This window comes from Camelina sativa, chromosome 16 (assembly GCF_000633955.1).
Source record: "Camelina sativa cultivar DH55 chromosome 16, Cs, whole genome shotgun sequence".
Classification (NCBI taxonomy): domain Eukaryota; kingdom Viridiplantae; phylum Streptophyta; class Magnoliopsida; order Brassicales; family Brassicaceae; genus Camelina; species Camelina sativa.
Window position 1 is genome coordinate 6,510,925 of NC_025700.1, and position 24,687 is coordinate 6,535,611.

The 24,687-nt window shown below is 36.6% G+C and overlaps 4 protein-coding genes across 4 annotated transcripts; 2 read left to right on the plus strand and 2 right to left on the minus strand.

Moving 5' to 3' along the window:
• LOC104753440 lies at positions 837-1,562 on the minus strand. Its single transcript, XM_010475694.1, has one exon. It carries the CDS (start codon positions 1,560-1,562, stop codon positions 837-839), a length of 726 nt encoding a protein of 241 aa, XP_010473996.1.
• Positions 4,139-5,979, minus strand: LOC104750008 (UPF0481 protein At3g47200-like). The gene is made up of 3 exons (XM_010471740.1): positions 5,887-5,979; positions 5,342-5,607; positions 4,139-5,227 (listed from the first exon to the last, which is right to left on the minus strand). Exons 1-3 carry the CDS (start codon positions 5,893-5,895, stop codon positions 4,261-4,263), a joined length of 1,242 nt encoding a protein of 413 aa, XP_010470042.1. The 5' UTR covers positions 5,896-5,979; the 3' UTR covers positions 4,139-4,260.
• On the plus strand, positions 7,786-9,237 carry LOC104750009 (putative xyloglucan endotransglucosylase/hydrolase protein 1). Its single transcript, XM_010471741.2, has 4 exons — positions 7,786-8,101; positions 8,192-8,292; positions 8,412-8,605; positions 8,853-9,237. The coding sequence occupies exons 1-4, from the start codon at positions 7,786-7,788 to the stop codon at positions 9,235-9,237; spliced, it is 996 nt and encodes a 331-aa protein (XP_010470043.2).
• On the plus strand, positions 20,241-21,646 carry LOC104753441 (xyloglucan endotransglucosylase/hydrolase protein 2-like). Its single transcript, XM_019238168.1, has 4 exons — positions 20,241-20,436; positions 20,764-20,864; positions 20,967-21,160; positions 21,250-21,646. The coding sequence occupies exons 1-4, from the start codon at positions 20,241-20,243 to the stop codon at positions 21,644-21,646; spliced, it is 888 nt and encodes a 295-aa protein (XP_019093713.1).

A 24,687-nucleotide genomic window follows, 5' to 3' on the forward strand; every position in this document is an offset into this window, starting at 1 on the left:
GATAGAGAACAACCTTGCCGAAGTCCTCTCTCACTGCGAAATAGTTCGGACAACTCACCATTGACCTGAACAGAAAAAGAGGCCGTGGTAATACAAAGCTCAATCCAGTGAATGAATGGCGGTGGGATGTGCAGAGTGCGCAGAATATTATGCAAAAATGGCCATTGCACTGAATGAAAAGCCTTAGAGATATCTATCTTCACAGCACTTTTGGAGGATATTGTGTCTTTGTGATAATCTGCAACTATTTCAGAAGCCAAGAGGATATTCTCCATAAGGAGATGGTCCTTAACAAAAGCGGATTGGTTTGGGGAAATGAATGCCGGGAGGATCGTTTTGAGGCGATTTGCGATAATCTTTAATATGACCTTGTATGTAACATTACAACAAGAAATTGGTCTGTAATCTTTCATCTCAGTTACCTCTTTCTTCTTTGGTATAAGCGCTAGAACGGTAGTATTGACCCCCTTCGGTAAGAAACCAAACTGAAAGAAAGACTGCACTGAGGTAACAAAATCCTTCTTAAGTATGGACCATGTCTCCTGGAGGAATTCAACAGTAAAACCATCAGGCCATGGGCTTTTATCCTTTGGCATAGAGAATAGAACCGAGTGTATCTCTGTTTCGGTTACATCCTTAATCAACATGGCTTGGTCCAACGGTGAACAGTGATATCTCAACAAAGCAGATAATTCAGCCTCTGCCATACCCTAGTTATTAGGTGGTTTATAGCCAAGGAAATCTCGAAAAAAACTTACAGTATCTTGTTTGATAGTTTCTTGTGTGTCTGCTATCGAACCATTTGTACATTTTATTTCTTTGATCGAATTTCGAATCTATCTGACTTTTGCAGCATGATGAAACACCTTGTTATTCCCATCTCTCACCCTTAACCAGTGCAGTTTGGATTTCTGCTTCAAATATTTTTCCTCTAACCCCAAAACAAATAACCAGCGACTGTATGCGATTGATTCATTGCGCATGGCCTGTTCAGTGGGATTTTGCAGAGTCTCCAACTGACAGGTGCAAAGATGTGCCAAAGCTTCCTTTGTCTTCTGTTCCAGACCTCCAAGTTTCTCTCGACACAATTTTTTAATCTGCGGATTAAATGCTTTCAACTTCTTAGAAAACCGATACAAAGCTGAAGTGGAATGATATAATTGTTCAGTACTCTCCCAATATTCTTGAACCATGGGCAAGAAACTAGGGTCGCTCACCAAAGCATTTGTGAACTTGAAAGGTCGCTGTAATTTTGGCCTATCTCCCCCAAACTTGATACGGCAACGCAAGTGATCAGAGCATCCACCAACTTCAAATACTCCATATGACTGCTGATAGGCAGTAAGCCAAGTATCGTTCACAAGGATTCGATCTAGTTTCTTGCAAATAAGGCCAAACTCACGCTTGTTACACCAGGTATACAGAGGACCATGTGACTGCATATCACTGAAAGAACAATGTTCCACCACATTTTGCAAATCTCTCATTCCTTGAGGCACAACAGACATCTGATCATAGAGCGAATGCTCATCTCCCGTTAGTATTTCATTGAAATCCCCCATAACCATCCATGGTTTACCACGAAATAGTGGGGAGTCGTGATGATATTTCAAATCCTCCCACAAGACTTTCTTCTCCTCAATGCCATTTGCCACATAGACAAAAGAAACAAAAAACTCATTCACTTCCCCCTCTAATAATACTGAACAGGTAATTACCTGGCCGCTAGTATACACAGGTGTGAGTCGAACACTTGGACTCCACACCACCCAAATCCTTCCTCTGTTGTTGAAGGTATAATTTGTTATAGAAAACCAATCTGGAAAAATCGAGCCAAGAATATTAGAGGCTTTAGTCTCCCTTACCCTCGTCTCCAACAGACACCCAAACTGAAACCCATTCTTTCTTACCCATTCTCGAACAATGGAATGTTTAGACATTTTATTGAAACCACGAACATTCCAAAAGAAGCTCGACATAAATTAAAGTTGGGGGTGCAACCTACTCTGGTCTCGTGAAAGCTGAGTAGATTGAGTAGAGACATACTTATGGGAGTCTTTTGAAACTCGTGGGAGAGGTTCACGCGGAGGGATACTCGCTTTCACTCCCCGACCCTTTTTCCAATTCTTATTGCAGTAACACTTGTTGTCATCTGGTCAGAAGTAGCATTGATATCATCCATTGGATCGGCACCACAATCAAACGGAACCGCCTCCTTAGTCCCCGGTACCTCACCCTCCACATCCCTCTCCACGGCATCCTCCTCACCCGTATCACTAAGGACTGGATAGGAATTGGATAGCATCGAAACATCACCAAATTGCAGGTGACTAGTTTTCTTATGCGGATTATGCAGCAACTTATGGCCAGTTTTTTGTGGTGTGATCCACTCTTCATTCTCCTCTGTTACCTAACATGCATAATTATCACTTACAACAATCTGCACAGCTGAACCGACAGGGAGTGTTGAAAGACCAACTGCAGGAATGGTATCAACAGTTGCCACTGGTGCCTCTAGAAGAGAAGACTTCTTAGCAGAGAAGAGTTCACTTTGTGAACCGATTGCTAAACAAGCGGACTGCAGGTGTCCCCATTTGTGACAAAGACCACACTGCAGAGGCAGCCAAGGGTAAGAGTATTGAACCACAACATCCAACTCCCCCTCTTCTTCCCCAGCCAAATGAAACTCGACTGGTAAAGTCTTGGTTAAATCAGCTTCGACAAGAATTTGAGCCTCCTCAAAACTAGCACATGCCTCTGTTTTAGGGTGTAACCTTATCGGAGTATCCACTGCACTTGCTAAAAACTGTAACCCCTTGTTAGTAAACATGGTTGGCGGCACATTCTTCAACACCACCCATAGTGGGACAGATTTTAGAGCTGGCTGCGCCTCCTTTGCAAAAGGCGTCCATTTAGAAAGTAGCTTTGGAATGCCTCCAATATTCCACATACCACGTTGTAAGATTCTGTGTCTGATACTCTCGTTACGGACCCGGAGTTTAACAGTGTTGTCGTTAACCACCGTAACATCAATAAGAGATGATTTATCTCCCAATCTCCATATCTTATTGATGATCATGTGGATCTTTCCAACATGCAGTGCTTTTTCATTAAGAAACTTTCCGATAACAAAGTCTTCCCATAATGGCTTTGCATCAACAAATACATCTTTAGGAACAACCACACGCGGCTTTCCATCAACCTCTAAGATCACAAAAGCCTGTTTTGTAAACGTATGCTTCTGCGCCACCTTCAACCATAATTTTTGGTCTCCCACCACTGAATCTTTGAAGTTCCTAACTGCGTCATTCCCTCCCGATAAACCTATCTCCGCTGGTAAAACTTGAATAGAACTGCCTTGGTTCCCTTCCACCACTGGCGAGATAGCCGAAGCCATCCCTAGTGCATAGATCCCGGCGTCCTGTGGCGGCTGATCCGCCAATAACATCAAACTTGGACACAAAGCAAAAACCCTAATCGCCTTTGAGATCGTCCTCCACGTCAGCAAAAAAAAATATATATATGAAACAAAAATCAGAAATTTATTCGACTTCCGTTATGGATGAATGCTGTTGGATTTGAATGATATAGTTGAAATATCTGTCAGATATACCTTTTCAAACATGTGACATAATTTATACTATAACGAGAGATCCGAATTGAATATGTATGATGAAATTTCAAATAAGACATCTCGAAAATGCTAATATAAAATACAAAATTAGTGTCCACCTAATATGAATGAACTGGTGGTCACAAAGAAGTAAGAGCTATGTTTGTCCAATGGGAAGCATGATTAAGATAGTTAATTAGATGTTTAATTGGTAAGTAGCTTTCATGGGTTCGTTTATACGCAATTAGGTGGCTCACAATGGTCCTTAAAATGGAGATGAGAAAAAATCCCAAATTAGCTGACCTTTCGATATTAGTATGATTTAGTCGTTTAATCTAACTACTAATGCCGTAAGATCTCTACTTGTATTGTATGGGGACCGTTGGCGAACAGATCCAAAGGGTCTTAACTCTTAAGCCCAAATTGTTTGATTCGTCAAATCAGCACTGTGTTAAAGCCCACAACATACCGAACATTTTAGCTTTTATCATTAGAACAATTATAGTATTTTTTTTGGGTCAAGACTAAAAATAAGTTTACATAATTTGTTGGATGAATTCTCTCATTTAAACTATTGTAGGATGGAATATCAAGAACACAATTCTTGTTATAGTTTCGTGTATATCAAGAACACAATTCTTGTTAAACTACAGTACCCGGGGCGGAACCGGAGACGGCAAAGACTTATTGTCGTTCTGCGTCACTTGGAGAACGGAAGTCACCGTTCCAATAAATGTCACTACGACGATAACAACAGAGGCTACGATCACAAAATCCCAAATTAGCTGACCTTTCTTGACAAGCAAGTCAACATCTTGCTCGCTGTCGATGAGGAAATCCAAAAAGGCGATGTAGTTACAAACATAAGCAGTGAGAGGGTAATGACATTGCTCAAGTGCCATTAAATTCCTCATAACCCTCTCGGTGTAGTCATCTGCTGTGAAACAAGGCAAAAACAAGATTCCACGCTCGAATTTAATCACCAATGATACATCACTTCCCTCATACATATTCACAAAATCCACCCCCGCACTGTCAAGTTTGTCTGCGCTGGCCAGCCTCGTTATGTTTTTTGGTGTCTCTGCCAAGACTCTACTAATTCGTTCTTCTTTCAAATCAAGTGTTTCCACGCGGACACGCCGAAACAAATCTCTAAAATGTCGGAACTTAACTCCCCTTCCGATCTTTCCTTCAAAGTTAAATACTCGAAGGGTAAGATCACGGAACGTTACCTCAGTTTTAATAGTTAAGAAAAAGGGTTCAAAGAGACTATCTAAAAGGGAATAAGGAAGTTGGTTCTCAAGCAAGATTAGGTCTTCGAAAATAGCGGTTATGAGAGAAGGCGCAGCAAAAATAATATCTCCTTTCGTGTTGGTGTTTCGACTTTCGACCCCAGTGAAGAACTTTAGTATGAAAATCGAGTCGAGGAGCATCATTTCCACGAACTCCGATGATTTGATCCAGTCCGTTGATTCGGAGTAGCTTTCTCTTATGCATTTCTCATCTCTTACGTTGATGTTCCTGAACCTTTCAATAGTTTCATCCCCGAATGTATTTGCAATACTATTAAGGTACTTCTTCTTGTGAAGCTCCATGTTTATATAGTCCAAATATCTTGGAGAAAAAGAAGAAAAAAAACAAATTAGCCTTATTATATGGAAAAAAAAATCCGAATGTTTGCTTTGCGTGAAACTTCAAAATAAACTTTAGCTGTGTATATGTATGTACCTCGGATCGGTTTTGTAGAGCTCGAGGGCTTTAGCTTTCTTAGAATGGTGGAGAGGACCGATCAGAAGCATTTGGGGAGTGTAAGCCTCGAGGTTCACTCTCCGTAACCGGTATGGCACTCTATAGATACAACAATACTCGTGGCTAAACGAAGAAGGCCAAAGACCGGGAATCTTCTCGTACAGTTTAGTCGTGGACCAAACATTAGCTTTGTGATCTGCTCCGTGTGTAAATCCAGCTTCACTCTCATTGAAGTGATCTGGCAACTTGAGTACGTTGTATTTTGCTTTCAGCTAATTTTCCAGATATGTGGTGTATATTATTTCTATTGGTTTTCTAGGTTCCTCAGTGACTACTTGTGTACACATAAATTATAACTTGCTAAATGCATTATCAGTAGTGGATAACATACCTATTTGCATTTTTGGATATCTCTCCTAATTTAGTTTTAGCATTATGATAGTTTTAATACGTATTTGTACGTAAGACTTAAGTTAAATAAATTTCATAAAACATAAGTTAAAGTTATTTGGTTTTGGTCATACCTGGGCCATGATGAATGTTGTCGATAAGTGGTAAGCTTCTGAATTATTTTTGTTAAAATAATGTTGTAATTTGGATTATAATAGGTACTAGGGATTTATATCAAGATTACAAAAAGGACATGAGTGTGAAGCTATCTTTACCCAAGTATTTTTATATTGCTTCCGACCTCGGGAAAACATCATCCCAACTTTTCTAATTTCTATTCTCTTTTTATTTGCTGTTGTTTTCATCATCCTTCGAGCAAAGAATTATACTGTCAGGATTGAGACAAAAAAACAAAAACAAATAAAGTCCAACGCGGAACACATTGGATCATCCAATGTTTTCTCACACAAGTTTCTAATGTTTAGTGGTATAAGTTTATTTATATATGGAACAATATATATAAACATGATTTTGAATGCTCCCAAATATAAATACTTAATTTGTTGGAGTATCCTCTTCTCATGTATCTACTCGAGATTTCAGCATTCTGTTTGTGTCTTTCAAGTCTGTCCAAGACTAATTTTACGATAAAGGATATAATATCTGTTAACAAACTAATATGATATGTTAACCACTAACGAGAACGAACTAATGTGTATGTTCTTGAAATTAAGCAAATGCTTTTTAAGTATCAAACTAGTCTCTCTCGGCCACTCAATTCCACAACATTCTATTTGAGAAACGAAAAGACATCAGTGTTTATTGTGTTTGTTATTATTTATTTGATAGATGTATCATGAAATAAAGAATAAAAATACTATTAACCAAGACATGACACGGACCTTCATCTAATTAATACAGTATATACTTTTAATGAATGCTCTGTCAGGAGGTGATGATTTTTCTCTTGCAAAATGAACGTGAATCCTATTTCAATTTTTTTTTTTTTGAATTTAATATTAAATTATAAGTAAATCTATCATTTGAACTATGTCGATGATGTAGAATGTTTAACCCATGATTCAACAAATACATGAGAATGTCTTATCCCACAGGCCACATTTACAGTTTTAAACAAAAAAAAAAATCAATTATATGAATAAAAAGACTAATTCTCTAGAGAGCAGTTAGAAATACATTTATTTTTATAATTATTTAAGTGCATGACATCATAGAATTACATTTTTGTGCTCAGTTACAGTAAATTGTTATTATATATATATATATAAATATATATTTGCAGTAATTCAATTTAATATTTGCAATGAAATTATGACAACTAGTAAATTAAATTACTATTTTCGATGTAAATTTCTAATTTATTTATTTATTAACTTTTAATCCCTCCGTTTCATAATATAGGATGTTTAGAGAAATATTTTTGTTTCGTAATATAAGATACTTTCAAATTTCTATGCAAATTTTATATTAATTTTATATTTTATATTATTCAGTCTTGTTTATAATTGGTTAAACTTTTTAAAAGTAACTATTTCTTAATATGCATGTTTTAACTAAAACATCCTATATTTTGTAACGGAGGGAATATAAAAAATCTCATCTAAACACAATTTCCGGTGGTTCAATGATTGGAAAATTCATCTTAAAGATGGTGGACCAGAGTTTAATTTTTGGAAATGCAATTTCAATAATAGTTGGATCACTATATAAACACATTAAACTGCAAGGACACCCAAGTTTTTTTCACATGTATGAAAGTGATTATATCGATCTTAAAGTATTCACTTCTATCACTCTTTGGTCTTGTATATTTTCATTTTTGCATCTTCTAGAACCAATTTTTTAACGATCAATATTAAAGAATTAGTTACTAAGATAATAGAGGCTAAAACTAAAATTGCCATTGTCAATGCATTAACGAATATGTAACCCTTCAATACTAGATAACAAATATGTGTGTTGTAGCAGTGTGCGTGGGTAGCCGCGTGAACACACCCATAACTCTAGTATCTATGGCAATAAATACGTTTATACCAAAATTGTATATATATACATTTGTTTGGTCAAGAAATGAGAAACGAGATATATTGCTTCACGAGAAGTACTCAAAAACAACAAATAAGATGGAATATATTTTAATATTTGGTTTTGTTTGGGCACTAATGTTGATCATAAAGGCTGATGCCACTAGAGTTCATGGAGTTAGAGGAATTGCCATAAACCAAGAATCTGGTTTTGATGAGAACTATGTGGTTACATGGGGACAAGATCATGTCTTAAAATCCAACCAAGGCAAAGAAGTTCAGCTTACCATGGATTATTTTTCAGGTTCTTTGATTTTTTATATTGTTTTTTTAATTTCCATTTTAAGATACAATCTTATGATGTTGTTCTTAGAATCATGTCACACACGTATAGGTTCTGGCTTTGAGTCCAAAAACCACTACGGATCAGGATTTTTCCAAATGAGAATTAAAGTGTTTGGAAACAATTCTTCTGGCGTTGTCACTGCCTTTTACGTTCGTATTTGTTTTATTCTTTCTCCTTTTAGAATAATCATTTTATATGGATCTCAATTAGCATTTAGCAACATTTGTGACACTTTGTTATGTATATATTTGTGAAATATTCGTTATAGTTGACTTCGAAAGGAGACACCCACGACGAGGTTGACTTTGAGTTCTTGGGGAACGTAGAAGGAAAACCAATAACGTTACAGACAAATGTGTACACCGAAGGTAGAGGAAACAGAGAACAAAGGTTTGATCTTTGGTTCGATCCCACCATTGACTACCACAATTATGGCATTCTTTGGAATCCATACCATATAGTGTACGTATTTATTTATTATTATTTGATACCTATTTTTTTTTTTTATGAATACTAAATGATTGTCACCTTATGTGCTAGTTTTTTGTTTGTTTGTAAAAGTTAATTTAAAAGTTTTCGTGTGATTTTTTTTTACATAATTAAACAGAATGATTATTGATATATTTGATGTATAAATATAATGACAATTGCCCATATATATATATATATATATATATATATAATTAATGACAAGATGATTTGATAATAGGTTTTACGTGGACAGTATCCCAATAAGAGTGTTCAATAACAACACAAGCAATGGCGTGAACTATCCATCGAAGCCAATGCAAGTAGTGAGTAGTTTGTGGAATGGAGAAAACTGGGCAAGAGATGGTGGTAAAACCAAGATTAATTGGACCTATGCTCCTTTCAAGGCACATTTCCAAGGTCTCTCCGACTCCGGTTGTCACGTCGATGATCCAAGTAACAATTCCAAAGCTTGCGGTTCATCAATATATTGGTGGAACACGATGATGCTAAGTGTCTTCGAGCAGAAGGTCTACAAGACTGTAAGAGAGAAATATATGAACTATGACTATTGTTCTGATCAAGCTAGATTTTCTGTTCTTCCTAGTGAATGTCGATATAATTAAGTACAATAACAAATATCGTTTTATCCGAATTCATTGTTTGATTTTTTTTTTGCGGTCAAAGTTACTAGCGTAAAATTTGTGCTAGCTAGTGTCATTGTTGTTACTACCCGAATTCTAATCCCAAATTTCTGCTAGTGTTCATTTTGAACAAACCAGCTGATCGAAAGTAGATACATATATACTTAGAGAAGTAAAGAAGTTTTTTGGTGTAACAATCTTTCATTTGAGACTGTTGTGAATACCATAGTTTTATCTAAATTGGAATCTTATAAACTATAATGCCTTCCCTACTTTTAAGTTATATTCCATCATTGTTCATGGACCCATTACTCCCAAACACACTCGATTTGTATTTGTTGCATGATTTCACACATATTTGGCTAGTATCAACCGCCATATATCAGTATGTAACAATTAATTAATTAATTTTTTTTTTTTGTCAAACAGCTTCCATTGAAATTAAAGTCTCAAATGAGTTAGGTTCATACAACAAGGTACAAGATAAATAAAGAGAAATATAGATAAAAGCTCCATGAGTTTTCCAACTTTACCAAGGTTAGCAATATTTGAAAAATCTGTTGAAGCCAGAACAAATTCGTCTTTGAAGCCAAGCTTCACGAGATCCTCGACCAGCGATTGGTCACAAGTGGCTCTAGCGGATAACACAGTCGAGCTTGAAGAAGAATGCTTTTCGGAGGGGAACACTTAAAAGGCTTTTCGCCAATTTGAGAGGGCTAACAAAAATAGGGACAAAGTCCTTCAAACTTTTAAGATCAAACCTCATGTTCCTAGAAGAAGCTACAATCAGGATGTGGGTGATGGGTGTCAAACTGTAACAAAGCAGGTGGGTCCTCCCTTACATGAAGCTTATGGCTATGGAGGTTAAGGAAATCCACACAAACCTTGTAGCCGGTTTGACCCTGAGAGATGAGATCAGACCCAAGCGTTCTATCTAGTGGTGGTAAGTGACCAAAGGGGTCAATGAGGACAAGCCTCAGATGCAACCAACCTGGCGGGACAGATTCAGGGTTTGCCTTAAATAATGCATACATCCATGGATCATTAGGCAACTGGCCTCGACAATCATATCTATCAAGCGATTCTGAGGACAACACAGCTCTGCTACCGAGGGAATCTCGACTTGACCAAGCAGAAACCGGAACTAGAGAATCTGTGCTTGACATAATTCTACTACAGAGCGATCTAGGTAGAGGAGTTCTACAACTAGAGTTCCAATGTCGGATAGGGACCAGCAGGATTGCACCATCATACAACGATGTCCAAGATATTAGTCTATCAACAACGATTCTGGGAGGGTTCATACTCGGTACAAAAATAGAGAGTAGGGCAGTGGCTTCAAACGCAGCACAACACACAAAATTCGAGCAAAATATACCTCCACAATGATTTATTATTAAGCTTCCTGTTGGATATGGGTTTTGCCCCCAACATTACAGAAGCCCAAACAGAAGATCTTAGAGAGTTTCGGGCCTGAAGTCTTGGATCTGGCCAATCTGGCCGCAAGGGAAAAATCGTCATTTTACGGAGGAACAGAGGAAACCCTAGGTCACTGGCCCACTATATATATCAGATGTCATTGTCAGAAAAAGGGATCCACTTTTCTGGCAATTAGAGAGAGAAGAGCTTTTATATTCGTATTAACTGCGCTTAGCTCCTTAATTGTCATTTTCTGTAAACACTCTCTTCAACTCAACGTTAATAAAAGGACCAGTTCCGATTTATCCCCATTGATATTCATATTATTTATATTGTCGATTTCATACATCAACAATTTGGCGTCCACCGTGGGGCTAGACGAAATCCTTTCATTTGACGAATAAAGTTTGAAGACAAAGTCGTTTTCGGAAAACCAGCATCATGTCTCATACCGATCTCTCCAGCAACAAAGGCGTCGACTCTTCCGCACCACGCTCTCCCGCATCTCGTATCGTATCTCCCAGGCCAACCATATGGGGCTGCACCCGCTCGAGGACGAACCAGCTACAAGGCAACAATCCAACTGACCGCGAAGCCGTAGGCGCTACGCGTGTCGCTCCAACCAATGGCTTAGCCAATGGCGCTATTCCTCCGGAACGTGTAGCCGTAGGCGACAATCCAATCGACCGCGAAGCCGTAGACGCTACGCGCGTTGCTCGACCAAATGGGGTGGCTGATGACAGTACTCCTCTTGATCGCGCTGCTAACGGTGTCACCCCAACTGACCACGCAGCCGCAAGCGCTACTGGACACGCGCGTAGAGGCGTCACTATCAGTCAGGCCGCGCTCAGGCCGCGCTCGATCAAGCTGTTCAAAGAACCCTGGACCGGATGAGTGGACAAGCCGTGCAAATGATGTCTCCAGGACCAACCAATCACTCAAGACGCCATTGGCCACAATCTGAAGCTCGACACATGCGAGACGAAGACACGATGGCACCACGCATTCCGCGAGCTGAACACAATACTTCGCGTGCTGAGCATAACCCTCTGCGAGCTGGACAAAACACTCTGCGAGCTGAACACAATACTCCGCGAGGAACGCACCACGCCAACGAAAGGCCCCGACTTTTGTCGATGGTTGTTGGACCCAATGGCAAGCAACCGAGAGTGCATTTCTAAACTGACCAAATGCTCACGGATCAACGTGCTGGGCCGAATCAACCCAAGAGCGCAGAAAATCGCGCCCTGCAGCAGGAGCTTCATCAGATGCTAGCTCAGTTGAAGAAAATTACGTCGCAGATGCACCGCGTAACAAGCGCAGCACCAGAGCTCGAGAGTGTGCTAGCGGGGACGCGACGTTCGCCTTTCACTACAAGAGTATCAGGCGTTAGAGTAAGACGCAACCCCAATACCAACAAGAGGAAGCCGATACCATACGACGGTAGGGGTGATCCCACTGTCTTCCTTAAGTCGATGTCCATCCATATCGGTAGTTCGTACTTTTCACCAGAAGAGGAAGACGCTTGAAGTTGTCAACTGTTCGTCGAGAGCTTAACCGGTGAAGCGTTGAACTGGTTTTCAAGGCTGAAGGCCAATTCGATCGATGGCTATGAGGCACTCACAACTGCCTTCCTTCAACATCACCAATGCTTCATGCATGTCCCTGCGTCGAATGCCGACTTATGGAGAATGCACCAGAAGCACAACGAGTCGCGGTGAACTTTCATGGCCAGATTCAGAGGAGTCGTATCTCAGCTTGCCATCAGCGACGACACTGCAATAGGAGCTCTAAAGAACGCGCTTGCCCACAGAACCAGGTTCAAGGAAGACCTAACAATTCTACCCGTCACATCCTTGGGGAGAGTCCTTGCACGCGCAAACCGATACATCGAGGTGGAGGAAGACCAAGGAAAAGAAAACCTCAATTAAACTGACGTTGTAGAGAAAGCACCCGAAAAAGCCCTGAGCTCGAAAAACAAAGCTGTGCAAGAGTACTATGAGCCTTGCCAGCATTACAATAAAGAATACGCCAAAGGCGAGAAAGGAAGGAAGGCAACAATGTTTGCTATCGATGGAAACGAGCAACAGCAAGACAAGCGCTGGAATAAGTATGATGGTGTAACTGATGGCCCTACCTTCAAAGGCAATCGAGGTTATTGCGAATTCCACAAATTTGGCGGACATTCCACAGAGGATTGCAAAACACTTCAATACCTTCTTCTTCACAAGTACAAAAGAGGTGACATCGATATAGAGCGAGAACAGAGAAAGGTTAACACGCATAAGGATAACCCGTACTGTTTAGCAGACCAACAACAACACGAAAGGCAGCGTGAAGAGGAGGCAGCAGCCCAAAACGAACGAGCACGAGCACAACATGACCGAGCACGAGAAATCGCTCGCCTGCCCCCTCCCCCAAATAGAATCCATGATGCGGAAGAACACAATGAACCACCAGGTCCTCGCCGAAGGATCAACATGATCATGGGCGGCTTGTCAACATGCCGCGACTCTGTTCGATCAATCCAAGCTTACTGCCGCGAAGCAGAAGCAAAGCGTAACTGGCCCTCCCATAGCAACACTTTTAAGCGGTCTTCCGAACCAATTACGTTTACTGAGAAGGACGCGCGCAACGCTAGTCCGAACAATGATCCGCTCGTCATAGAAATGGGAATTGGGGAAAGATTGGTGAAAAGAATTCTTATTGACACTGGAAGCTTGGTCAACGTGATATTCAAGGATGTACTGATTCAAATGGAGATTGATCTCCGCAACACGACACATGAAACACAGCCTCTGACAGGATTCGGTGGAGATACTATAATGACAGTTGGAGCCATAAAACTTCCAATTTACGTTGGCGGCACGATGCAATGTTTCAACTTCGCAATCGTGGATAAACCCATTGTTTAGAACGTCATTGTTGGAACACCAGTGCGTCAAGTTTCCAAATGCATACGGAATCGTTATGATACGCGGAGATCCTCTGATGGCACGAACCTCCTTCATTATTGAGAAGAAGATGCGAAACGCAAGGGAATTTGTGATCGCCGAATCACAGCCTCCACGAGATGCACGCACCCGCCCCCAAAAGAATCCGTCGTCCAAGTCAATGTAGATTTGTCTGATCCTAAGCGCTGCGTCGGGATAGGTGTTGAGCTACCAATCGCTCTAAGGGACGAACTCGTTCAGTTCTTACAAAAAAATGCAACCACGTTCGCCTGGTCGATAGACCATATGACCGGGATTGATCCTGGTATTACCAGCCACAAACTCAACGTCGATCCAACTTATAAGCCCGTTAAGCAAAAGCGTCGAAAGCTCAGTGCGGAACGAACAACTGTAGTCAATGACGAGGTACGGAAGCTACTTGATGCGGGATCAATTACTGAAGTTCACTATCCAGACTGGCTAAGTAATCCAGTCGTGGTGAAGAAGAAGAACGGTACATGGAGAGTGTGCGTCGACTTCACAGACCTGAACAAAGCTTGTCCGAAAGACAGTTTTCATCTTTCGCGCATTGATCAGCTAGTCGAAGCCACAGCTGGAAACGAACTGCTATCTTTCATGGACGCGTTCTCGGGCTAGAACCAGATAATGATGCACAAGGACGACCGAGAGAAGACTGCATTCATTACCGAGCAAGACACTTTCTGTTACAGGGTCATGCCTTTTGGGCTGAAAAACGCAGGAGCAACGTATCAACGCTTGGTAAACCGGATGTTTGCAAGTCAACTTGGTAGAACCATAGAAGTCTACATCGACGATATGCTCGTCAAATCAGCTCAGGCCAAAGACCATGTCACACACCTAAAATAGTGTTTCGAGATACTCAACAAGTATAACATGAAACTGAACTCGGTGAAATGCACTTTTGGCGTTACTTCCGGCGAATTCTTGGGGTATCTTGTTATGAAGCGCGGGATAGAAGCAAATCCGAAGCAGATTTCAGCAATCAACAACCTTCCATCTCCAAGAAATACCAGCGAGGTGCAACGCCTTACCGAGTGCATTGCCGCACTGAATCGCTTCATCTCTCGCTCAACGGACAAGTGCTTGCCATTTTATCAACTCCTTCGCGGAAATATACGTTTCGAGTGGGATGAGAAGTGCGAACTGGCATTCAAACAACTGAAAGATTACTTATCATCTCCGCCAGTCCTAGCAAAACCTAAGCTATGAGAAACTTTGTATCTCTACATCGCAAGCTCTTGTTCAGCTGTAAGCGGCGTACTGGTAAGAGAGGATCGAGGAGAGCAACATCCTATCTTCTATGTAAGTAAGACTCTCAATGGCGCCGAACTCCGGTATCCGACTCTGGAGAAATTGGCATACGATGTCGTAATATGAGCTCGCAAGCTCCGCCCGTACTTTCAATCTCAAACTGTTGAAGTTCTGACGAATCAGCCTCTACGGACAATCCTGCACAGTCCAAGTCAATCAGGCCGCCTGGCGAAGTGGGCAGTGGAATTAAGCGAGTACAACATTGACAACAAAAACCACACTTGCGCCAAGTCGCAAGTCCTCACAGATTTTCTGGTTGAGCTCTCTCCAGTCGCAAGTCCCCTTCATGCGATGGGCGATGGATATTGTCGGGCCGCTAAAACCATCTAACCAAAAGAAGTATCTCCTGATCATGACGAATTACTTTACCAAATGGGTTGAAGCAGAATCATATGTCTCGCTTGAAGCCAATGAAGTCCAGAATTTTGTTTGGAAAAACATCATATGCAGACATGGACTTCCATACGAATCGTATGTGACAACGGCCCCCAATTCATCTCCTTAAGCTTCGAAGGATTTTGCGCCGGCTGGCGGATATGCCTGAGTAAGTCAACGTCGAGATACCCTCAAGGCAACAGAAAAGCGGAGGCCACCAACAAAACTATAATCGCCGGGATCCAGAAACGACTCGACGCCAAGAAGGGTCTATGGGCTGACAAACTCGACGGCGTCCTATGGTCTCATCGCACTTCACCGCGCACATCAACTGGACGAACCCCATTCTCACTCGCATACGGCATGGAAGCACTCACTCCAGCCGAGGTAGGAATCCCAACTCTCCGACGTTCTATGCTCGTTCACGATCCAGAGCTGAACGACAAAATGCTGTGTGACTGACTCCTATTCATTGAAGAAGAGCGCGACCAAGCTCTACTACGGATTCAGAACTATCAGCAAGCCGCCGCAAAATTCTACAACAAGAAAGTCAAGTCTCGTTACTTTGCGGAAGCCCTAGGTCACTGGTCCACTATATATATCAGATGTCATTGTCAGAAAAAGGGATCATCTTTTGGGGCAATTAGAGAGAGAAGAGCTTTTATATTCTTATTAACTGCGCTTAGCTTATTAATTGTCATTTTCTGTAAACAATCTCTTCAACTCAACGTTAATAAAAGGACCAATTCCGATTTATCCCCATTGATATTCATATTATTTATATTGTCGATTTCATACATCAACACTTCCATCCGGTGACAAGAAGAAACTAAAACATACGGTTTCGAGCATTGAATAAGCTTGTCTTCTCTACAAAAAATGTTTCTATGACAGAATGGGAGAGAGAGAAAGTAAACACGTTTCTGCGAAAAGCTAAGCAGGACAGGGGAAGATTCAAACCTGAAAATGGGCCACATTGGAGTTAATGGGCCACAAATGGAAATTAGGCCCATCTTTGCGACACCTAGGGTTGTTGATACTGAGTGATCTTATAGTCTAATAAAACGGCGATTATATTCCTGCACTAGTTACCTCACAAAACCGATTTTAAACTGTATGATATAATTAATTAAAATCTGACAGAAGAAACTTATAGGCCTAAATGAAATAAAAGCGTACAAAATGTTTGTTCATTATTAACATTTCTAAATTAATTCACATTCAAAACAAGCTATAAACTAATGAATTTAATATATGATAGCTTATTTTATACTCCTTCAGTTCCATCCAAAAGCACAAAGATTAAGAAAAAATAAATGAATCATTTCACATAGTTAAAGTTAAACCAATAGAAAAATACTGCATAATCTAAATAGTCAAAAAAATTTAAATTATTATAAAAAAATACATAGAAATTTGAAAAAATCTTATAATATAGAACAAATGAAAAAGGCTAAAAGATTTTATATACTGGAACACAAGAACTATCTCCTATATATTAAAAGAGAAGCATTCTTGAAGAAAAGCTGACATGTCATCGCCAGAGAGCTTTGTGCCCAATTTATTACTTTTTTAATATTCTATAATATTACATAAAACTGTCATTGCTATTCAATTTATTTTTATACACAATATTTTGTTTCTATAAATTCTAAAATTGGTAAATATTATTCAAATATTAATAAAGATTATCCCCTACATGTTTTCGAAATTATTTTCAAAACCTATCTATTTTAATAGGATAAAAAATTATAACATGTGATGTAAAAGTATATATTTAAATCATATTTTCAAAAATATAAATAATATTATTTTTTATTGTTTAAATTTTTTTGACCAAAAATAAAATTGAAATTAATTTTGAATAATAGATATTGGAAAATCATTTTTTTTAAAATTTGACGGCATCTTAAATTTATTCTAAACTATAAAATATTTAAACTTATGCAAATCCTAATTTTCAGTTTTCCATATAGAAATTTTCTGATATATAAGACTAACATATATTAAAGATTCCTTAATTCAAAATTAACATATTAAAAAATATAAAATCTTATATATATTTAATATTATTTTTTAAAGATTTTGAGGGATGGGTTTTTATAGATAAAAAGATATTATACCCCATATGGAGTATGGCTACCAGAACGGGTTTAACCCGCTTAAGAATTTAGGTCATTCGTTTCGAGAAGTTTTAATCTTTTTGATGGTTTTTATCCGTTTCATAATTTACAAGTTATATACAGTTCTGATTAATCACTAATTCGATAAACGTTAGATTCAAGTATGTTGTTTTGTGAATCTTAATTTTATGCTGAAACCTTTATTATTTCAAAAATCACAAACTGAATGAAACCAAACTAATATAGGTTTGAACTGTAAATGATTTAACAAATAATTATATTTGTAAATGTAACTCTATGTACATAATTATATCTATAAATGTAACTCTATGTGTACATACTATATTACAAACCTTATAGTAAACATAGTTTTGAAATCAATCACGCACGTACGTGCGGGTCCGTACCTAGTATCTATATATTTTTTTAATAGTCACCCCAAATAGTTATAAAATCTCTACTAAATAAAAGTATGAGCTATAAGCTTCTTAAGCTGTCCACCAAAGATTTTAAACCACCAATAGGGATTAGACACTTCACTAATTAACTTTTTAAAAATTTCTAGAATTTTTTATATTAAAAATTATTTTAAACAACCTATCAGGATTTGACATGTCATTCATTAACATTTTTAAAATTTCCAGAATTTTTTAAAAAACGAAAATTTTAAATTTATGTAAATAAAAGAACTATGTACAATAATATCCCACATTGGCTATAAAATTTTTAGACAATGGTTCAAAACCAATACAAATAAGATTAATATGCTTCCAACAACGAATGAGCAGGAAAGCTTGATTATCAGGCGTCCAAGTTTAAAAGTTTTATTCGGTTTGATCCTGCTTTTTATTTGATCAAATTAAAACTTTAAAAAGTTTCAAAAAAATATATTATAATAATATTTAAACTTTTAAAAGTTCTTAGCTTTTAAAAGTTGATATTCTTTCATTAATTTTTTTTTAATCTTATTTTTTATTTTTTTGAGAAAAGAAATGATTTTGTTCTTGGAGTTTGATGTATTAACAAGTTGTGTGGTAGTATAAAAAAAGGTTTTTCAGTGGAAGAATGTGAAGAAGTTGACGAGGAAGAAGAAAAAAAATATTATAACAAAGAACTAGATGGTAAAAGTAAAGATGACAATTACCATAAATTTTGACAATAAAAATGACAAGAAAGAATATGAAGAATAAGAAAACAATGAATCAAAAACACGAAAACATAGGTGATAACGATCAATTAAATATGAAAATGAGAGAAATTCATGATTATAAATTTGTTTCATTTTTCTGGTGGTCAAAGAAATGGTTTAGGATATGTGAGATCACCAGTTTGATCCGCCTAGCCTGGACGTCGAGTTAAATGCATGATTTTTTATCAGATTTGATTTTAAAACACAACCGATTTTTATATTTTTAAAAATTATGTATCTAAAATTTAACTTTTTTCTTAATAGTAATTTGGAGTTTTCTACAAGATAATATTTCATTACCGTCATCAATCATATATAATTTTTATCTAAATATATCAAATAAACCCATACGTAGCGTGGGTTCAAAACCTAGTTAAAACTAATATCTAAGAATATTGACCAATTTCTTTTATTTTTGTTTTATTTTATAGTGTGTAATTAAACTTGCCACCATTTTTTTCCTTTCCATAACTATATATATGTTGACCAAATAGTTATAGAATTGAGACGTATCATTTAGAATGTTGACCAAGATAAAAAAAATCTATTGATAGTTTTAGAAACAAATATCATATAAATGGTATGTTCTTTTTAATGATATATCATTATAGGTAAGAAATTTTCACATATCTGTGACCTAATAGTAAAAATATAAATTTTGTTGACCAGAATTTTGGTTCAAATGTAAGTGTAAACAAGCATGTATGACTTCGAATTATAGATAATCAAGTACAGTAAAACCTCTATAAATTAATAATGTTGGGACCAAGACATTTTATTAATTTATAGTGATATTAATTTATCTATAAATTAATAATTATTATTATATAGTGTAAATTAATAATTATTAATTTATAGATATATTTTAATAGTTTGAATATTTAAAATTATGAATTGAGACAATTTTAGCAAAATATAATTTTACTTTCGGTTTTTGTAAATTTTATGGTATTGGAATTGAATTTGTAATATATAGAAAACATTATTAACAATAAATTACAAATACAATAGACAAATTCACTTATACACATGACATACATAAATTCAAATTTATGAATAATAATATCAATTGTTGTATTTTAATAGTCAATCAAAATATCAAAATGTAAATGATGAATATCTAGAAATTGAAAATTTCAAAAAATTAGCTATTTTTTGGCATGTTACAGAATATTGTATATCATTATAGTTTGAAAATACAACATAACAATTGTTTTATAGATATGAGCTTTAGGAGAAACATACATTATATATATGTAAATTTACATGATTATTAATTTATGATATTATTGGGACTATATTTTAAATGGAGATTTCAAAAAAATTATTATCTTATTATCTTATCAAATTTTGTTATTTTTTACACTGGCCCGACTTGGGACTAGCAAAATTTATTAATTTATAGTGTTTATTAATTTATAGAGTATTAATTTATAGAGGTTTTACTGTACGTCCATTTTTATTTATCTACACAAAACATGAAATTACCTAAACTGTTAAGCCTCTAATTCTTGACAAACAAATATAAAGGAATATAAATAGAGGAGCTCTTTACTCCCTGAGATAATAGATAACTCAAACTGGCATTTAAAAATGAATTGGATAGAATATATGTTTTCAATATTTGAATTTGTTTCGGTACTCTTCTTGATGTTTACGGCTAATGCTAGGGCTCGTGGTCGTGGAGGTATAGATTTTGATAAGAACTACGTCGTAACGTGGGGACAAAATCATGTCTTAAAACTCAACCAAGGGAAAGAAGTTGAGCTTTCCATGGATCAGTCTTCAGGTTCATTTCCTTTCTTTTGACGTTCCAAATACGAAGTCATGTTTTAATGGTTTATGTGTGTATTGAAGTCATTTCCTTATATATATATATTCCAAAATATTATAACACAAATGACCATGTTATTGGTTTTTAAATTGTGGTAATGACTGTTTTTTTTTTTTTTTAATATATGTCACCACCTAAATTCAAACCTGTATAGTGAGTATTGTTAGTAAAAAAAGATACAAAATACATATATATATATATATATATATTATATGAAATATTGAAATGTATACAAAACATCGAAATAAATAGTTTGACACAACCTACAATACTAATTAATAGGTTCTGGCTTTGAGTCCAAAAGCCATTACGGATCAGGATTCTTTCAAATGAGAATCAAATTGCCTCCAAGAGATTCTGCCGGTGTTGTCACTGCTTTCTATATACGTTCACATTTTTCTTTCCTCTACGATAAATTTGGAGTTTCAACATTGTGAATTTGCTTTTTTTTATTATATTTTAATATGTTAATGTATTGGTTACAGTTGACGTCAAAAGGAAACACCCACGATGAGGTCGACTTTGAGTTCTTAGGGAATAGACAAGGGAAACCGATAGGAATCCAAACTAATGTGTTTACCAATGGACAAGGAAATAGAGAACAAAAATTTGTTCTTTGGTTCGATCCCTCCACAAGTTTCCACACTTATGGGATTCTTTGGAATCCATATCATATTGTGTAATTTTTTTTCTTTTTTTCTCCTTCCTTTCTCTTTATGCAAAATCTTCTCTTATCTAAGTCGATCTTTTTGGATGGTTTGTTAACAGGTTTTACGTCGACAAAATTCCAATAAGAGTGTTCAAGAATAACAAAAGATTTGGCGTGAACTATCCATCAAAGCCCATGCAACTAGTGGCTAGTCTTTGGAATGGTGAAGAATGGGCGACAAGCGGTGGTAAGGACAAGATTAATTGGGCATACGCTCCTTTTAAGGCCCAGTTCCAAGGCTTCCCCGAACATGGCTGTCGCCTAGATGGTCAGAGTAATAATAGGAAAGTTTGTGGCTCGACAAGGTACTGGTGGAACAATATGACGTATAATAGGTTAAGTGCAAACGAACAGAAGGCAATGAAGGATGTGAGAGCAAAGTACATGAAATATGATTATTGTTCTGATCGGCCTAGATATCCTGTCCCTCCTACTGAATGTCGATTGAATAAATGAGGGTAAAAATACATTTTTATCAAAGGCAAATAGAATACACAAATAACATATTTGATATCTTATATATATTTCCAAGTTCTCTTATTAGTCAATAACACAAGATATAATCAATCAATAATGTATGACTGGAATTTTATAAGATGAGTAGCTGAACAGCGGACTAACTCAATAATTGTTAACTGTATGAACTGATTCGAGAAATTTCTCGTAAAATTATATATATGAAAAATTGACTAACTTTCTTCATATATTAGTGCCACATTAGCTCATAAGAGAATGGTTTGTGTATAAAATATGACGATTCAGTTTTTAGAACTTTCACTTTTGCTATTTTTCTTTTTTGTTTTTGTTAACTGGAACGTTCTGACTCTAAAACCATATGTCCATCTTATTTGATCCGGACGTGTCTTTCAACTGTAACTATCCTTCGATCATGTGACCTCATTCAATATTTCAGGATACATTTCTAATCGAGTTATCGACCTTTGGTCACTTAACTATTTTCTTTTTAAGGTGGGGTAAGCATAACTAAGATAAATACCAAATTATCCTTTTAAGTTATGGTAATTATAAAACAATACTTTTGTTAGGAAAAATGAGATTTAAGGTGATAATTGATACCATTATTCTAGTATAAAATTTGGCGAGAGAAAGAAATGAAATATAACGGTGGCGGTGCTTATCAAAACAACGATGATGGTGGATACAAAGGAGGGTGTGGTTGTTACAGAGGTGACGGTGACGGATAGGCAACGATGGTTTAGGATTTATTTGATGCAGTGGTTGTTGAGGTCGATGCGATGGTGGTGGTCATCGTGAGGGAGATGGTTACAGTGAAGAAGATCCGGCAAAAGACAAGAATTTCAGGTGGTTGAGATAAAGAAAAAAAGCAAAAATAATCATGGTCATTTTAATAAATGACATGTATCAAATAAAAATAACGTCACATATGAAAGTAAAAACGTAAAATAGCTTGAAATTTGTGAAAACTACAGTATTTTCAGAAAAATATAAATTGTCGAATGAAATATTTGTAGCATGATATTTCAAAAAGTTTAGTGGAGATTATTGGTTTAAGATTTGAAAGAGTTTTAAGGATTTTAAATGTTACTAGGGGACATTCCGGACTACGCCCGGTATAACAATTAATAGGTTTGTTTTCATTGCAAATGTAATGTTGTATAAAATCTATCATCATATTTGCTTATTTTAACATTTACATACTTGTTCAAATGTTAAATCTATTCATATAAATGTTACTTTAAAAAAAAACATCTTATAATGTGGAAGTCTTATTATTTTTTTGAATTTCTAAGATAGAACTTTTGACTGACAGTAGCTATTTTTGTTTTTACAATGTGAAACTATTTGTAACACATGTTTATGTATGGTATTATATGATAATTGATTTAAAGGTTAAATTTTTTTTGAAACATGAACTGTTTATGTATTTGAATTTGCTAAGTTACAGATTTATATTCTATGAACATTCAATAAAAATTATCAAACACTAAGAACCACTATCATTTGGTAGATAAACTATTGTAAATATTAAACTGTGACAATAATTAACTTGATTTATAAACTTGGGTTTTAAACGAAATTAAATAAACAATGACGAAAACAAAAGTCAAAGGGGTTGTCACAAAGTCGATAGAAGGGGAAGTTCCTTTTTTCGTTAACTGGTGAAAACGGAACTTTCAGATTATGTAATTTCAGTCGATTCTTATACCTTATCTCTTTCTATATCTATTGCCATCGCCTAATGAAGTCTGGGAATCGCCATAAACATCCTGATATGCTGACTGAAACGAAGAGCAATACGAATCAGTTTTCGGATGGCAGATAAGTTTCCGGATTTCAGATAACCTTTCATTTTCCAATCGGAATGGAAATCTATTTTGTCATAGAGGTTAGCTTAAACCTCTGTTCATCCTATTTTATTGTTCGGCTTTAAAAAACCTATATAATAAATTGCTTTTAGCAGTTTATTAATTTACATTAGAATGTCGATCCCTTTTTTTTCGATTTCTGAATGTGTGATTTGGTGTGCGATCTCACATGCAGAATATGCAATTAAAACAGAGAGATGGTTAGTTGTCTATTCATCGTCGACACTGGGAGAGCTATGAGCAAAGATTGAATCTATACTATGAAGGTTCGTTTACCAAATCGAGTTGACAAATTGTAGACTTGATTATGTGTCGGAATTGAAGCTTTAAATTAGAAATCACATAGGTATGTAAGAGAATACAAACCTGATGTAATAGATTTAAGCTTATATCTATGAAAAAGTTTAGATCATTGTACTTCTACATATTGGGCAATTTTGTCTTGCATACAACCATTGAATTATACATTCATGGTGATAGATGTGCTTGCAATTGAGGTTGTTGATATCATTGCGTCCTTTGAATGTTTGCAGACAGATGGTGCACTCATCATTTTCTTCTTCTGCGGTTGGAAGTCTTTTGGAAGTCTTTAGATCGGCAATGAGGACGTCGATGTCTAAGCTGGCATTGGCATGGAGAGAGAAATCTGTGATTGTGAAACTTAGAAAAATAGACCTACCTGTTGGAGGTTCTTCCATTCGAACTGCATTGAAGAAGGTGATGAACCTTGATGTCATTCTTGTTGCGTCGAGGTCTTCGATTTCATGATATGATAGAATGTAGTGTAGGTTGTTGCTCAAGGTTTGCGAGGTAGGTCCTCCACCGTTTGGGGTGTAAGGGATGCGTATGTTGATGTGGTTTTGATTCGTGTTTGGTCTTCTGATAATGATGGCGATTTCATTGGATCTTTGAATGTTAATGCTGATAGTTTTGTATGATAAAGTAGAAATGAGATTTGGGTTATCTCCCATGGCTTTTTTTTGGAGCTTCTTGGATTTCTTTTTGTTGCTCTTTGGATAAGAGTGACTGGTTATTTATATTAGCGCTTAGTCGTTTAGAGTTCCATGGACGGTTGATAACTTTGTTTTTGTTTCGAATTCCTTCTGTATTCATTGCCATGACTTTCTTATTTATTGTTAAAATTCAATG

What these genes read in the sequence shown, in the direction of transcription:
- LOC104750008 (XM_010471740.1), bottom strand. An exon ending in CTCTACAAAACCGATCCGAG is followed by an intron (nt 5,228 to 5,341) that starts GTACATACATAT and finishes TTTTTCTCCAAG; the next exon opens with ATATTTGGACTATATAAACA.
- LOC104750009 (XM_010471741.2), top strand. Translation starts at nt 7,786, where the DNA reads ATGGCAATAAATACGTTTATACCAAAATTGTATATATATACATTTGTT. An exon ending in TACCATGGATTATTTTTCAG is followed by an intron (nt 8,102 to 8,191) that starts GTTCTTTGATTT and finishes ACACACGTATAG; the next exon opens with GTTCTGGCTTTGAGTCCAAA. An exon ending in GCGTTGTCACTGCCTTTTAC is followed by an intron (nt 8,293 to 8,411) that starts GTTCGTATTTGT and finishes TATTCGTTATAG; the next exon opens with TTGACTTCGAAAGGAGACAC.
- LOC104753440 (XM_010475694.1), bottom strand. Translation starts at nt 1,562, where the DNA reads ATGGGGGATTTCAATGAAATACTAACGGGAGATGAGCATTCGCTCTAT.
- LOC104753441 (XM_019238168.1), top strand. Translation starts at nt 20,241, where the DNA reads ATGAATTGGATAGAATATATGTTTTCAATATTTGAATTTGTTTCGGTA. An exon ending in TTCCATGGATCAGTCTTCAG is followed by an intron (nt 20,437 to 20,763) that starts GTTCATTTCCTT and finishes ACTAATTAATAG; the next exon opens with GTTCTGGCTTTGAGTCCAAA. An exon ending in GTGTTGTCACTGCTTTCTAT is followed by an intron (nt 20,865 to 20,966) that starts ATACGTTCACAT and finishes TATTGGTTACAG; the next exon opens with TTGACGTCAAAAGGAAACAC.